Source organism: Eublepharis macularius, chromosome 12 (genome assembly GCF_028583425.1).
Source record: "Eublepharis macularius isolate TG4126 chromosome 12, MPM_Emac_v1.0, whole genome shotgun sequence".
Classification (NCBI taxonomy): Eukaryota; Metazoa; Chordata; class Lepidosauria; order Squamata; family Eublepharidae; genus Eublepharis; species Eublepharis macularius.
In genome coordinates this window covers 28,766,110-28,781,929 of record NC_072801.1, presented here as the reverse complement: position 1 = coordinate 28,781,929, position 15,820 = coordinate 28,766,110, and the positions used below count along the sequence as shown (strand labels likewise).

General features: G+C 47.4%; 1 protein-coding gene and 1 long non-coding RNA gene across 2 annotated transcripts in view; one reads left to right on the top strand and one right to left on the bottom strand.

Annotated features, from left to right (window-relative positions):
• Positions 1-1,579: 1,579 nt before the first annotated feature.
• LOC129340520 (uncharacterized) lies at positions 1,580-6,467 on the top strand. The gene is made up of 2 exons (XR_008598023.1): positions 1,580-1,757; positions 5,213-6,467. It is a non-coding gene; the product is annotated as an uncharacterized LOC129340520 (long non-coding RNA).
• A 205-nt stretch (positions 6,468-6,672) lies between these two features.
• The window catches only part of CIITA (class II major histocompatibility complex transactivator), a 58,268-nt gene continuing 49,120 nt past the window's right edge, over positions 6,673-15,820 (bottom strand). Inside the window, exons 11-17 of the mRNA XM_054993684.1 lie at positions 14,868-14,939; positions 13,628-13,708; positions 11,708-11,800; positions 10,789-10,872; positions 9,926-10,009; positions 8,938-9,021; positions 6,673-8,142 (exon numbers count right to left, since the gene is read on the bottom strand). Of these exons, the coding sequence (XP_054849659.1) occupies positions 8,067-8,142; positions 8,938-9,021; positions 9,926-10,009; positions 10,789-10,872; positions 11,708-11,800; positions 13,628-13,708; positions 14,868-14,939 (574 nt within the window). The 3' untranslated portion in view covers positions 6,673-8,066. The remainder of the gene's footprint in view (positions 8,143-8,937; positions 9,022-9,925; positions 10,010-10,788; positions 10,873-11,707; positions 11,801-13,627; positions 13,709-14,867; positions 14,940-15,820) is intronic.

Here is a 15,820-nt window from a genome sequence, read left to right as displayed (position 1 = left end):
GTTGGGTGTAGTGGTTAAGAGCAATGGGACTGGAATCTGGGGAGCTGGGTTTGATTCCCCATTCCTCCACTTGAAGCCAGCTAGGTGACTTTGGGTTAGTCACAGCTCTCTGGAGCTCTCTCAGTCCCACCCATCCCACAGGGTGATGGTTGTAGGGATAACAACATACTTTTAAATTGCTCTGAGTGAGTGTTAAGTTGTCCTGAAGCATGGTATATAAATCAAATGTTATTATTTGTTGTTATTATGTGATATAGATGTAATTGTTATTTCTGATCATACCTGTTTTATTAGTTTACCAGTTTCCTGATTGGGTTAGACAATCAAGCTTATGGCATCTTAAAGTCTCTTTGCACTGCTTTTTCTTCTTCTCTTCTGTTGGCTTTTTAAAGTTAGAAAACAACATTGATGTCTCTTCATGGGGATAGCAGGATTGTGGCATTCAAAATCACTGATTTGTCACTGCCACATTGTTTGCCAAAAGAGCACCTTTCAAGTCATAAAGGAAGCGTCTGCTTCTCTTGTGTTCCCAAGCCAATAGGGTTACCAGCTCCAGGTTAGGAAATTCCTGGAGATTTTGGGGATGGAGCCTGAAGAGGGCGGAGCTTGGAGGCGATATCTCAGCTGGTTATAATGCCGTAAGCGTCACCTTCTAAAGCAGCTATTTTCTCCAGGGGACCTGAGTTCTGTGGCTTGGACACCAGTTGTAATTCTGGGAGATCTCTAGGTACTACCTTGAAGCCGGCTACCCTACAGCATCGCCTCCCTAAGCAGAGGCACAGCCTTGTTAAGGTAACCCCGTGGACTGCATTTATTCGTTGGCCGTACTTCGTTTACAGCCCCAGACGGCGAAAAAGGATCGCAGCCGCCGCCGCCTTGGCAACAACCCGCCTGTGGACAGACCTGGGGACGGTTGCCGAAGGCGGGACATCCGAGCGAGGCGGAACGGGCGGGACTTCGCCCTTGGCCAGCGCGCATTCGCGGCTGAGCCTCCTTGGTGGTTGCCAGAGCGACGGCGGCTGCAGTGGCGAAAAGGCCGCCGGCTTCCTCCGGGCTGCCTCCGCCAGTTCCGGTCTTACTGGGCTCCGGCTCGGGGGCGATGATGCCCCGGCTCTGCCGCTTCCCACTCCAGCCAGCCGCTGGGCGTCCGGCTGCGGCCCCGCTCTGAGGAGGCCGACCCCCACCCGCTGTCTGTCAGGCGCGGCGTAGCCAATGGGCGCGGCGGGAAGGCGGGCTTCGGGGTCCGGCCGGAGCCGAGCTGCCGCGCTGCGGAGGCGAGGCGAGGCAGCTATGCGGGGCCGCAGTGGGAGGGCGGCCGGGCCCGGCGCCTTCGAGGGAGGAGCGCCGTAGCGCCGGCCGGGGCCGCCCTCCTCCTCGATGTTCCACGCCGGCCTCTTCTTGGCCAACGTGCTGCTGCTCTACTACGCCTTCCTGCTGGAGTACATCGCCCTCAACGTGGGCATCGTCTTCCTGCCCGACGATCTGGACCAGGCGCTGGTGGAGCTGGGCGTCCTCTCCGACCCGGCCCTGGCCGCCCACCCGGACCCCGACGCCGAGCCGCTGCTCGATGGCTACTGGGACTAGCCGCGGGACCGGCGGGCAGCGCCGGGCGTAAGTGGCCTCTTCTGCGAGGGAGGCCCGGGCGCCGCCTTTCCTCCAGCCGGGCGCATTCAGGGGTCGCTTGCTCCGATGACGAGCAGAACTAGGGCGGGGGTCGGAGGGTCAGATCCCCGCTTTGGAATGGAAAGCTCGCTTGGGTGAGCATGGCCTACCTTACAAGGTGGTTGTTTTTGTGAGGATACGTGGACGTGAGCCGTTTGTGGGAGAAAGGCGGGGTGCAAATGGAGTAAATAAATCAACTGGCGAAGGGAGCCGAGACTTAAGAAAGCTCATAGTATTTATTAAAGTACTTAAAATTCAGACTTTTAAGGCTGCGGACCTTTTGTTTTGTTTTTGCTGGATGCAAAGGCAGGCTTGAAGAAGTGTTGGGATGGGGCTGAGGAGGAGGAGGAGGAGGGGACTTCACTTCGTGGCTTTCCTCTTTGCTGGGCTAGCGCTACCCTCCTCTGCCTTTCTGCATAGGCCTTCTCAGGCGTGAGGTGGAAAGAATTGCAGGGATCACTTGGGGAGGCCCTCTGATGGGCAGATGCCAGTCAGGAAGAACCTGAGAAGGGGGCAGCTGTTCCCAGACTTGCTCCCAAGGCCACAAGCTTTGCAATGTCAGAAATGCTTGTTGGGGCATGGCTCGGTAGTCCATGCGGTTGCTGGGGCGCTGAAAGGTTTTATAATGCCACTGAGCTGCATAGAGTTCGAGAGATTCACCCAGCCTTGGCTTTGTCAGAGGATGAAGGGATGTCCCCTTTGGCTTCTGCAGGGCAGCTGCAGCAAAATGCCCAGGGCAGTGCCCTTGTGCTGTGTTTGAAAGCTTGCCTCTGTTGCCGACCATTGAGAAACAGCTGCTTTGGCTTGCAAAGGGAACAGATGTAGGGGGGAGTGCTTGGAATGGGGCAGGTGTAGAATAGCAGCCAGGGGGAGGAGCTGTGATGCTGGTTCCGGTGTTGCCTCTGTCTCAGACTCATTCAGTGGCCTTGTACCAAGTTGCTCTCAGCACCCCCCCCTTCAGTGGCACTGGACAATGTATATCTTGATAGGCTTTGCAAGTACTGTGTAAATGCTAAGTATTATTAACAAACACTCCAAAGTCGGCACATTGGTGTGCATTTCTGTGCCCCCACAAAATGGGAGGTGACACTGAAACAAGTCCGGAGACTCTGATTATTCTTTTGTGGTTCAGTGAAGCCTAGCAAGGACGGGGTTGGGGAAAAAAGAAGCTTGCGAATGCGATCCCGGTCCACCTAGCTAAGATTTTTCTGTTGCAGATCCTTCTTTCAAAATGTTTGCTGTCCTGAAAATAGCCCAGGAACAGCTCCAGTTTCCCCCTTCACCAGCCTAAGAAGTTTTCAGTGAGAGACAGGTTTTTTTCCCTGTTGTCCTTCATGTTTTCATCCTGCCTTTCCTTCCTTGGAGCAAAAGGGTCATACGTAAATGTGTCCCATTATCATTTTTTCCTTTGCAGTAAGCTTGTGCAGTAGGTTAGGCTAAGGGAGAGTGACTGGCCTAAGGTCACCCTTTTGATTCAGGGCTGGTGGGTGGATTTGAACCTGGGTCTCCCCAGACCAAGGCCCACCTGCTATTAACCCTAACAATAGCAAAAGAGACTTCTACTCTTCACTGACCCTCTCAGGTCTTCCAGGAATACTTGGAGCGTGCTACTGAATTTACACCCCAATTGAAATAAATATTGCCTCTCTGTGTAATCCCACCAGATGGTGGTAGCCCAGAATGGTAGTCAAGGGGAGCAGAGTGTCTCTCCTTTTGCAACCCAGCTAACTCAGATGAGAAGCGGACTTGGGGCTGATTGCCTCATGCGAGCTGATGGCTCGAAATCTTATTAAAACACCAGCACTGCTTTTTGTTGGGCGGCAACCGATGTAGCGCTGGTGGGGTTGTTATAATGTTTCTTTGTAGCTATTAATTCTCCTGCAGTCTTCTATACATCTATGCCAACCCTGTAAGGTAGGCCTCTGTTTCCAGTGTGCATGTGGTAGTAGAATCCTAAGGAGAGGCACACCCATCTAACCCCATTGATTTCAGTGGACCTTGCACTGTGACAAACGGGTAAAGCAGAGTCTGGGCTATTGCTTCAGCAAGGCTTGATCAAGGGCCCACTTGGACTTAGTCCTGGATTCTGCTTTTGTTGCCAGGCCAGATTCTCCTTGTTCACCTTGAGCCCCACTCAGGAAGCTAACTTCCTAAATAATGGCTGATCTTTCTCCTGATTTTGTCCCTCCCTCCCACTGCCACTGAAAAGGCTGTCCATCAGCTGAGAATCCCAATCAGCAAAACATTTTTAGCATGGAAACGGATGCATTTGGTTTTATTTCACATGCAGTTATCAGCATAATGAGATTGGTTTTTTAAAAAAAAACTGCATTGATCGTATTAAGTGCCTTTTGCAGGCCTGTCATTAAAAAATTGAGACTTGTGTTCCTGGTTGCAGAGAAGACCCTGTTTGCTGGCATGGCAGAATGTCATTAGATTTGTGATGCTACAGGGGTTTGCTTATCGGCTTTGTGCCTGTGCTTTTACAGGGGAGCCGCAAAATGCAGGACAGCCGTCTTCCTGCTACGAGGGCAGTAACGTCTTGCACTGATTTTTTCCAAACAGGATTTTCAGTAGGGAATTGTGGAAATGTCATTCCTGCCATTCTGGAACCAGTCTCCTCCTTACTTCTGCTGCTTGTGGGAGGCAGGCCTCCACTGGGTTGTTTTTGCATGGTTCTTTCCCTTCTGCTTCAGCCTGCACAGGCATATGCCGGAATATCTAAAGTCATGGTCACCCTCTCCGTAGGATAGAATTTGGCTTCTTCCAAAGCTGGACCTAGCCAACTTGAAACACAACCCTGGCAACTTTTCCCCCGGCACACTCTTTGTGCCTGGTTCGAACCAGGCTGCACGGTGGGCAGAGATACTTCTGGATCTCTATTGTGTGTCCCCTGCATGAGTTCCTGGTTCTTATTTGCAAGAGCCCCACAGTGCATTTTTTACCTTTGAGTAGAAATACGACACCACTGACTTCGCAGAAATGGCCTCGCAAACAGAATCTGTTGCTATCAGAAGCATGGGCAGCCTTTGTGATGCAAGGTACACAGACAAGCCTTCAGCTGTCTTCTGCCAACTTAGAGGCATCTCACTTCCAGAAAAGAAAACACATTGGCTGCTGAAGCCCATAAAAATGATCTCACTTTTCCTTTAGGAAGCTCGGGGCTGGCATTCACAGTTCTTCCCTGACTGTTGGATTCCCACATCAGCCTGTGCAAGAAGTTTGCCTTAGAGATAGAAACCCAAGATCACACTGTGAGCTTCAGCGCGGGGGCAGGCGGGACAGGAACGTGATTCTCGATTCCTAGTCTAATCGCTACCTTCTTACACCATGCATAAACCATTGGAAAGTTCCCTTGCAGAAGCCTTAGCTGAAATGAATGAAAGTTCCTGTTCATTTCGGTGGGGGCGAGTCCAGAATCTGCCACCTGAGAGGCATCTTGTTACTCCTTGGCCATGTAGTCTCTGACTCAACCTGGTACTGAAAACAGCCTGCTGTTTCCCAGAGAACTCTCTATTAATTGTGCCCCTCTCCTTTTCCCCCCAATTAGGGTTGCTGCACATGTGGAGAAGGAGCCAGGACCTTTCCAGTCCCATCCACGATGTGACCTAATGGTGTGGCCTTGAATGTGTATTTTTGCAAAAGAAATGCTTCAGGGGGACTCGGATGACGTGGGTCAGCTGGACCCAGGATGTTGCCTTCGCTACGGTTGTCATCTTCAGGGGTTGGACATGATTCTGCAGGAGTACCTTATGCACAACATCAGGGTTACGTGGAGACACTGGAAGGGCTTCCGGACACACAAACATCACTGTATCGTGACATATCACTAAATCTATTTGCTCAGACTGTGAAACTTTGCAGTATCTAGGGAATGAACAGAGAGATGATTCCAACATTCAGAAAGGTTGGAGGGGAAGCAGTTTGGGTTGGTGTGGCAGCAACAGTTTTAGGAGTTCTGCCGTAGCAGCAGCAACTTCCAGAACATTGCAAGGGAGTCTCTCTTGGACTGTGTGGTATACCACAGTTGTGATGGGCCAGTATTGCCTAAGAAGGTTGTTGTTTTGAAACCCTGCCCCATCAACATTTCCTGCACGTGGAAAACTTTGCATTTCAATAAGGCTAGGCTAGGCGCCTTTTCCCTGTTCTGTTAGATTCTGTCTTCTTTTAAATAAATAGATTTCCTCTTGCAGGGAAAGTTAGAGGTGGGAATGTTGTGAAACCAGTGCTTTCCCTGCCTCCCCCCACGTTCGGAGGTGTTCTTGGCCCATGGGAACCCTCCTTTTCCTCGATGTTTGGAATCTGCTCTCCTTGTGACCCACATAGACCATATATGCCTGCTGTCGATCAGATGCACTTTTTGAAATATTTTCTGATCCCATTATGCTTCAGGAATTCATTTCTTATTCTCAAAAAGAATGTCGCCTTTTAAAGAAGAATCACAAAGTTTGATTGTATCTGCCAAGCAGTGTTAGGGGGGAAAGAAGGGTTTGTAAGTATTTTTGTAATTTTTGGAAAAGGGAAGGAGTCCTCTTGATTATCATGTGTTGTTGTTTTTGGAACGTGTTGAATTGAAACAAAACGAAAAAAAAGCAATATGCTGAGAACCAGCCTCTCTCAAGTATGCAGGTCAGTAGATTGAGAGTTTCGTATATTTATTTATACACTATGAGGGAATAATGATGGCCAGTGCTGAGAGCCATGCTGAAAATACAAGCCAGAGGGGCCCAGCTGAATGTCCGTGTTTGAGTTGCCTGTAATTAAGATGCTTTGCATTTAATGAATACAGTGAATGCCAAACTACAGTTGGTGGAATTGTTGTATTTTCCCTAGAATACTGCAGTCGGCTGCAAAAAACTACCTTCTATGGACCCTTGAGAATTGACTAGAGATGGATTTAGAGAACACAAAACAGATGGAAATCAGAATTAACTAGGGGCACTTTTTTCATCACTTCCAATTTTAAAGATGTTTCTTAAATACAAAGCAATAAACGCAACAGCCAGGTAAAATGTTTTTAAAAGTGGTCATCCAAAATATTTAATATACATACATTTCTCAACAATTATACAAATAGTACAGTAGTTTTGATCAGTACAATAGTATGGTACAGCTTGCCCTGGTCGTTTTTACAGGTGGGATCCACAGTGGTCAAACAGTATCACAACATATTAAAACAAAAGCAGTACACAGTATAGGAACCCTCACTGGACAATATCTGACAAGTTGGACTCCAGATACACTTAGGTGAATTTTGTATTTTAGACAACTCAGATAATTAAAAATATTATTGAATTGCATCCTGGATGCACCTGAGAGGTTTAGCAGTAGGTCCAGGATTTATGGGAAAGGGAGGAAGGCACTTGATCGAAACAAGGCCATGGTTAGGAGAATCCTAAAAACAGAGATCTCAAAGAGCACTTACAGAACTGGTGCAAAAGGAATGAGGCCCCTGGAACTTTGAAGGCCATGTCAAGAGAAGCAGTTAACTAGAATATTGCTCCAGCCAGCTCGTTGACAAATCAAACTTCCCAACTTCATTAGGAGCAGCTGCCTGACTCCAAAGAGTTTTTAAAAGGTCATGGAGTGTCCCTGGCTGGCCTTGACCTTTGGCACCCAGGCATACCTTGCTCTGGTTTGCAGGCAGGTTCTTGGATAAGCAGCAGAATATGGAATAACGTTCTCTCATTGATGAAGTACCATATGCAACGTCAATTTCTTGTCTGCCTGGGAAGGATGTCCATCAAGTCACAAAACACACTTTTTAATGGCTTCCTAACCAGACTTCCCGACACGGCTTAAAATGTCCCAAACTGAAAGCACTTTTTGCACTATGAGTAAGAAGGGGGCAGAGCAGCATATAAGGGTGGCCTTTCTGGATCACAGCCTCGCACGCTTTGTCCAGCCACAAACCCTCTTAACTGCAGCTGGACAGGTTTCCTAGAAAGGCCATCACTTGAAATTTGTCCCGTTTTACTCATCAGAATTTAGCAATGTTCCTGTCCCTGATCCTGGACATGACTGGGGGTCCCAGCACTCTTCCTGTGCTGGAGAATCAAATGAAATGCATAGAGCTGTAGAAAGGGTTGGTTTATCAGGTATGGGAGATTTGAAGCTCAGGAACCCACCTCCCCACCACTGGCTTTTTCCTCTGTTCCTCCTTAGGAATCTGCCCCTATCGTGCTGGAGTGCTGGAAGAATGACAGTGTTCCTATTTTGAAAATAAAAACACCGTTTTCAGTGGGACCTTAAGTGCCAGCTCCACCAATACTCCTTGATGAATTATAGGATGGGACAAGGGAATTCAGCGTCTCCTTATTGGAGCCAGCAACAGTGCAGTTTAATATCGAAGGCAAGAGGGTCCTCAGTGTAGGCCCAACCTTATCACCTGGATTTTCTGGCTCTTAAAGTGATCTGATTCGAGAATCCAGATGCTGAAGATGCTCAAGAACTCCGTGAGGAATAGTGGGGTTCCACAATCTAGAAGGCAATTTGAAAAAGCAAGATTAGCCCTAATTCCAATTTTGTAAGACAGTTCTTCTGCAGTGATTTTCTGTCTTTCTTGAAAATGGTATATCTTCAGGAAGATAGAAGAGAGCTTTGGATAATCTGGGGTGCATTCAGTGGGGTGAAGCAGCCTGCCCACATGACCTCTTCCCTTCAAACATTACTGGAGTAGCGCAAGGAAAACAGACACAGTGCAGCAACATTCTTACAGAATGTTTAAACCTGCCTTTCTCTCGAGGATGCAAGACAAGTTTCAATATTCATTACATTTATTTTTAATGTTTATAGTTTGCCTTTCTCACTGAGACTCAATTTGGATTATACAGTGTAAGTCAATACAATCATCACTTGGTACATTCAACAAACAATACAATTGTGTAAATAGATGTTTGGCCAAATGGTGATTTTGGTCAGCTGCCTTCCCTCTTTACAGGGAGCAGGCAAAACTTGAGCACCTCCAATGATAAGGGACTAGTTCAAAGTATGGTAGTTAAAGAAAATCCCAATATGTAATAATGCAACTGTTAAAAAGAGGCTTGGGTGGGAATGCAACCCCTGTAAGAAGTCTAGGGCAGTTTGAACACAAGAATTTAGCCAAAATAGCTGGTGTGTGTTTGCACATGCATCAGCCTTGGCTAGCATTAGCATTGAGGGATGACTTGCGTGCGTGAATTATGCCACCTCTAGCACCATGTTTTGCTCAAAGACAGTTCACAACTGAGAATGACCACAAAGAAACACATGAATTAGCACAAGCTGTAGACTTACGCCACACTCTGCACATGGGGGCATTTTCTCAGGCTGTCAGTCAGGCACTGGGCCCCAGCAGCTGTTATCTTGTTGCACTGAACACTGAGAAACACAAAGTACCTGTTGTTAATTTACAGTCACCACCTGTGTGGCCAAGCACAGACAGTAAAGGTTATTGCCTCTCCCAAAGAGGAAGGGCAGTAACTACTCTGGCTGGCACCCACTGATACAGGGGTCAGCGGTTGTGTATCATAGCAGAAAACCAGAGGAATGGGTTGTGTGACCCCACTCTTCTCCCAAGGAGATCATGAGCTCCTCCTTTCAACAGCCCCATAAGGCAGGTTAGACAGGGGGCAACTGGGTCACTCAAAGAGCTTCCATGGTAGAGAATTCAAAGCTGGATCTCCTAGATCCTAGTCTGACACCCTAACCGCTATACCATGGGGCCTCCTTTCATTTTCCTAAAAGGAATATATGTTTCAGGGTCCTGGGTGGTGATGCACAGACCTAGAGCACACATCCTTTAGTCTGGAGCCAGAAGACAAGGTCATGACTGGCTTATGAGAGGCACAGCAGAAGAGCTGTGGCTCCAGTTATTTATACCAGGGCAATCCAGATGCTTCATACTGCTGGACTATCGGAGAGGCCGAAGTTGCACATTCCTTATACACTTCTCTGCTTGAAGAAGGTTCAGGACACACACAGACCTAGTTAAAGTCTGCTTGATGCCCAGACTTCAGGATAAACCATTTTTGATCTGAATCTTCCACAGAAGCAGCAAAACATCTGTGCTAACTGATGTAGTATCGATCTGCTTGTAGCACCCAAGTCCATTTTGCCAGAGAATACTTTTGCATCCATTCCAGAGGAATTAAAATTACTGCAATGCTTGGTCACAGACATTTTTTATTCCCCCAGTGGCAGGGAGTTCCAGGGACAATTTTTTACTTGGTCAGTTTCCCTGTAAGAATTTAGAGGAGTGAGCTCTTTGCTGCATAAAACTTACTTCAGCACTCTCAAAGAGGTCAATCCCGGGAGTATTCTTGCAAAGTTTTCTGCTCCAGTGTCACCAATGCTGTTATTGTACAGGCTACAGAAAACAAAAGCCGAGTTTTAGCTTTCATCAGCTAATCAATCGAAACAGGAAATGGGTCTCAAAGTTATCAGCCTTGCCTGAAATGTCCATGCAGGTATTTCTAACAAATTTGAAAGCGCTACCATTTTCCCCGATTGGTTTTAAATTAATAGATGACAATAAAAAGTCAATTGTGACTGACGTGACCAATATAAACAGAGCACAATAAAAAAAAGGTCTTAAGTGCAGGGAGTTGAAATTGTAGGGGCATCACACAGACTTTCTCAGATGTGTCTGCCCCATAATTTCTTGTATCTTCTGGAAGCAATTCCCATAAACCTTTGCTTCCTAGCCAGGGTTTAGCTGGCTCACCTATGGTGAGCTGGGACACCATGGAAAAAACAGAGTGTTTCTTTGACTCAAATAGCCGCTTGTGTCATTCTGACTCCAGTGCTTCAGAGCTCATCTGAAGTCAGAACTTTTTGACAGGCAACAGTTTTGTGTCAGTACTGAGATATTTATTTTATTTATCACATTGATATCCACATTTTTTCTATAGAACAAACAATTAGTAGCAGTTGACCCAGCCCTTCTTAGTTTCCACAAGATGGGAGCATCACAGAAAGTACCCACTCTGGATTAGGAATTTAAAAGTGAATCCCAGCTTATAACTAAAGTTTCTTCCATGAATTTCAAGCTGCAAAAAAATGACTTCCCATTTTTGTGCAATCACTAATCTCAGACCCAGTTGTATTTAATGCAGGAAGACACAACCACCATGGGGTTGAACTCACCTAAGCGTCCTCAATGAAGGCAGAGAAGGAAGAGCTTTGGCTAGCTTCTCTGCTCCTAGGTTAGTTATCTTGTTCTGTGACAAGCTAAAAAAGAAGAATTGCAATATTAAGAGCCTGTGTGTGTTTCTTCATTTACTTTTAGGACAGTGGCAATAACACACACACACCTTTCTATAGCATATATAAATCAGGTGAATGGACTTACAGCCTTATACATATGATTAAGTGAGCTCTAACTCACAAAAACTTCTGTAAGAATAAACATTGCAGGAATAAATGTTAAAAGTGCCTCTGGGCTCCTGTTTTATTTTACAAGATGGTCAGAAGAATCACTACATAATGTACCTGATCTCAAGCTTGGAAACCCCACTTTTCATCTTTAGCTCAGCCTCAAGCTCCATGTTCTTATGCACACATGGATATTAAGATGTTCTGCTGCCAGCTAAGATTACAGCCAGGCTAGCCTTTCCCATCACTTTTAGCTCAGCTAGGAACAGGATTCCTAGTGCGGCCAAGTGGCACCCTCAGAAACTCCAAGGAGGGGCAAGTCTGGAGATGACTTTGGCTTTCTGGACATCCCACTAGGGAGCAAAGAGAGCTATAAGGCTCTGGGAAGGCACCCAGGCCATCAGGATGTTAATTTACTGTGTGCTTTTTATAGGCCCTGATTTGCTTCCTCGTCTTTTCCCCTGCACATGGAACTGACTTTGAACTTAGAGACAATGTTCAGCTCAAAACATGTTACACACACAGGGCCCCAAGGGATGGTGGAGAAGTAAGCCTCTTCTCTCCATGCTTCGGTGAAACCCACTTTTCCACAGTTGGAGGCTGCGTGGGGTGCATTTCTCTTGCCCCTGGGGTTCATCACTTTCTCCTCCTCTGCATCTTGGAATGGGCCTCTGTAAGCTGTGCAACTTACTTCAGTGTTTCCAGGGAGCGTAAGTGAGGAAGGACGTCGCTGAGGGCTGCCACTCCTTCATCTCCTATTCTGTTTTCCTTTTGAGAATCTAAGCTGCCAAAAGACATGGAAGATGAAGGTGTATTAGTTTACAGAGTGCCACCATTCGTGTCCCTTTCCCCACCCAGGCATCAGCAAAGGAAAAGAGAGAAGGCCCCGCCCCAAGAACTCCCAACCTATACTGACTGGTTTAAAGGACCTTCCAGATGACGGGGGGACTGGGAAGATGTTTGGCACAGGAAATGCATGCAGCCCTTTTAAAAAGATGTAGAAAATCATAAAGGCAAAGGGCCCAGAGGTCTTTCCTCAGGGCTTCAGTGGGCTGGGTCTTTGAGCAGAACTCAAACCATACAGTAGCATTTCCAGGAAATGGGGTCTAAATACTCCCATTGCTAGCGGAGAATGTTTGCAGCACAATTTATGCTCCAGCGGACCCATAATTAATAAGGACATGGATTGCATTTGATTAATCAGCTAAAACGTTACTTGCATATCAAACATCCTTCTATGACATGTTAGTCCAACAAGGAGTAAAGTCCTCTGCGACCTTTTCATTGGGGTCCCTGAGCCTGCCAGCTGGTATGCACCCTTAAGACATCTGACGAAGAGAGCTGTGGTTCTCGAAAGCTTATGCTACAATAAAGTTGGTCAGTCTTAAAGGTGCTACTGGACTCTTTATTATTTTGCAACTACAGACTAACACGGCTAACTCCTCTGGATCTGCCAGACCAGCTACACACACTAAATATCTCAGGAGTGGTTGCAAGAAGCCTTGCTGGGCCAAAGCAAAACCCATAGCCAAAAGCCACACATGACCTTGAAAAAAGACCAACACTAATTCCACACTGCTGGCACATCATAGTTGCACTGGTATGAACTCATAAAATTGCCCAAAACTGAGCTGTACAAAAGTTAAGTGTTTCAATATAACATCCTAAGGACACACAAAAATAAGGCAGTATACATATATGTCAAATGAATTCCAACATAATCCAGAGGGAAACAAGGCAGTATTGCCGAAAAGATAGTCCGTCCAACTGCAATCAATGAGCTTCCCAAATACGCGTGATGAAATTAAATACGCTGTGCACCAAGGGGCAAACACCTATGAAGCTGCTGCAAGGCGAGGCTTGAGCTGCTGCGAGAGGAAGGGCAACGAGCGTCAGCCGGCCACAAAATTCCTTTTTCTCGTTTCAGACTGAGGGTCCTTCTTCAGGCCACCATATATCACAAAGTCAAATCAACAGTTCATTTTCCAACAAGTCATTTTCCAACAAGTCATATCCGTATATGCCGAGGCAAAAAGTTTTGTTTTTTAAAAATTATTATTATTTATTAACCTTCTATTCTGCTCTCTCTGCTTACGCGGGCTCAGAGCAGATAACAACTATGAATAAAATCACATTAAAACCATACATAAAAATATACAAGGTGATGAACATCTCTCGATGGCAGGCCCACATTACCTAGCCCCAGACCAAACATCCCATGGGAATGGGAGACGGAGAAGCAAGGATAATCTACTGGTGGAAAAACCAGGGCGAGAGGGCACAGTACCCCCCACCCCAACTGGAGACTGGCAGGAAGAACTTGTCCGTGCCCCAACCTCAACCATATGCCTGGTGGAACATCTCTGTAAGTTACAGGCCCAGTGAAATGATGATAAGTCTGTCCAGGCCCGAGTCTCAGCACACAGAGAGTTCCACCAGGCTGGGGCCAGGACCGAAAAGGCCCTGACTCTGGTTGAAGCTAGGCAAGCCTCCCTTGAGTCAGGGACCACCAACAGCTGTTTATCAGCAGATTGGAGTACCCTCTAGGGCACATACGATGAAAGGCAGTAACTTGGAGAGAGCCCAGAGGCTAAGTTTCCTTTGCACTTACTCCAAATGCTGGAGAGCTGGAAATGCATCCAGAATGTCTACCAATTTTTTGAATCCTTTCAAGCCACAGGTAGGTCCCAATCTGCAGAGCAAAAGGGGAGAGGTTGTGAAGATGACTCCATCACTTAAATGGTTCAAAGATCAGTCAATGGAGTTTTTCTGCTTTTCTGATCGCTCAAGATAGGGAGGGCTAGAGGGTGCTGCTCTCTTTCACAGGAATTTCCCAAGGACAGGAACAAAAGGATAGCTTCTAAACCCCATGCTTCAAGAACATTGTTGTGGAACCACTATGCAACCCTGGCAGATGTTTTTATCAGGCCGGTGGTGTGGGTGTGTGTGGAGGGGGGACGAGCTGGGACCCCAGAAATGGGGGTGGGGAGTTGCTGTTGCTGCCTCTAGCTTCGCCCAGGCTGGCCTTCCTTGTTGGGAGGGGAAAAGAGGGGACTATGAATGCTCACAGGACATCAGCACCACACCTTCTTATAGCAAATGTAATGATTTGGAGTAACAAAATGGAATCACCCATAGTCAAGGGAGGGGTTTCTGTTTACAAAGGAAACTCTCCAAATATGTGGGAATATATTACTGGGTAATAAAATGCGGGAGAGGAGAATGATGTTAAGCTGCTTTGGATTCCCACTGGGGAGACACATAAGGAAAGGAAAGAGTGATGCCAGAAAAGAAGGTAGTTTCTGGCCTCAAACCATTTCCACACGTTCTAAAAATAGCACCACACTCACCGAACGCTGGCAACTTCTTGGTGCGATTTCTGACGTCACCGTTTTCTAAATGGATGCAGGCAGTTTACGAGTCCATTTTCGTGGCACCACAAAAATAGAATCATAGCTCCCTGCATCCGTTTTGTAAACTGTGACGTCAGAAATCACGCCAAGAAGCTGCCAGTGTTCAGTGAGTGTGGTGCTATTTTTAGAACGCGTCGAAATGGCCTTGGTTTCATCCTTCAGATAATGTGGTCTCAATGACCTTTATATTTTATACAAAAAGTTACTCTTGGGGATGTTTCCAAAAGAGCACCGGACTGAGGGTCAATCTAGTTCTGCATCTCATGCCCAGAAGCGGCTGCTCAGATGCCTCTGAGAACCCCACAAGCAAGGCAGGAAAGCAACAACCCCCCTCTTTTGCTGGTTCTGGGCATCCAGCGCTCATAGCTCCATATATGGAGGCCCCACGCCTGTTCATAAAAGCCTCCTTTTAAAAGGTCACAGTTCTCTCTTACTTACGCAAATTCTAGGTGTCGAAGATTTGTGACAGCCGGAATCACATGGACGTTGCAGTCAGAAGAGCCGGCCTTGCTAAACAGAAAGAAATTGAGGGAACGGCAATCAGAAAGTGGTGTTTTGGAGAGACAGGAAGGTTTCTTTCCTTCCAGGTATAAAAAATGTGATTCTCACCCTAAGGAGATCAAGGCAGCACCAACAAACCAATCAATTCTAGCCTCTTCCCCCACCCAGCTGGAGGAGCCCCAGACAGCTTTTGCCCTGACTGAGGGTAGGTCACTGTGATGGTGCCCACAAAATGGCCACCATGGGGCTCTCTCAACAAGTTGAGAGCTTCCAAGTCACATCTCCTCCTTTGGTTGAGGCAGCTGTTTCTGAATAAGCACTCCCCACAGGTGCAAAGGCAATGCTTCTGGGGCTCTTTTGCAGCACCTCCGCTCCAGTGAGGTGGAGGAAAGCCAAGGTTGGCTCTTTGCTTCAGGGAAGAAGGACATGTGCAACAGGAAACGCAATGGTAGGCATCGAGGTACCCACAGGCCCCATGTTGGGGATCACTGTGAACAACGCCTATCAATGCCTGTAACAGTTTCTAGCAAGCCTGCCTGGGTACCAGGGAGGCTGCCAGTTAACTGCTGATGTCAAAAGGCAAAATTTCAAAAGGGTTGGCAACTGAAGCCTCCCTGCCATGGGAGAAAACCGCTACCAGATCCTAAACCTTCAGCTGTGGAACCAAGAAGCAAGTTCCCAGCCCTACCAGGTTTTAAATAGGAAGCCAGCCGGGGTGGCTGGGTCGTTGGGCACCGAGCTGGCACTCTGGCTCCGGCAGCGGTGGCTGGCCAGGAGTGAACAGAGCTGGCAGTGGCAGCAGATAAGGGCTGGGAGGCTGCCTGCACCACCCTGGCTGCCTGCCACACCTATGGGGCAGCCGGCTTGCTGGGTGCCAAGCTGGCCCTCCA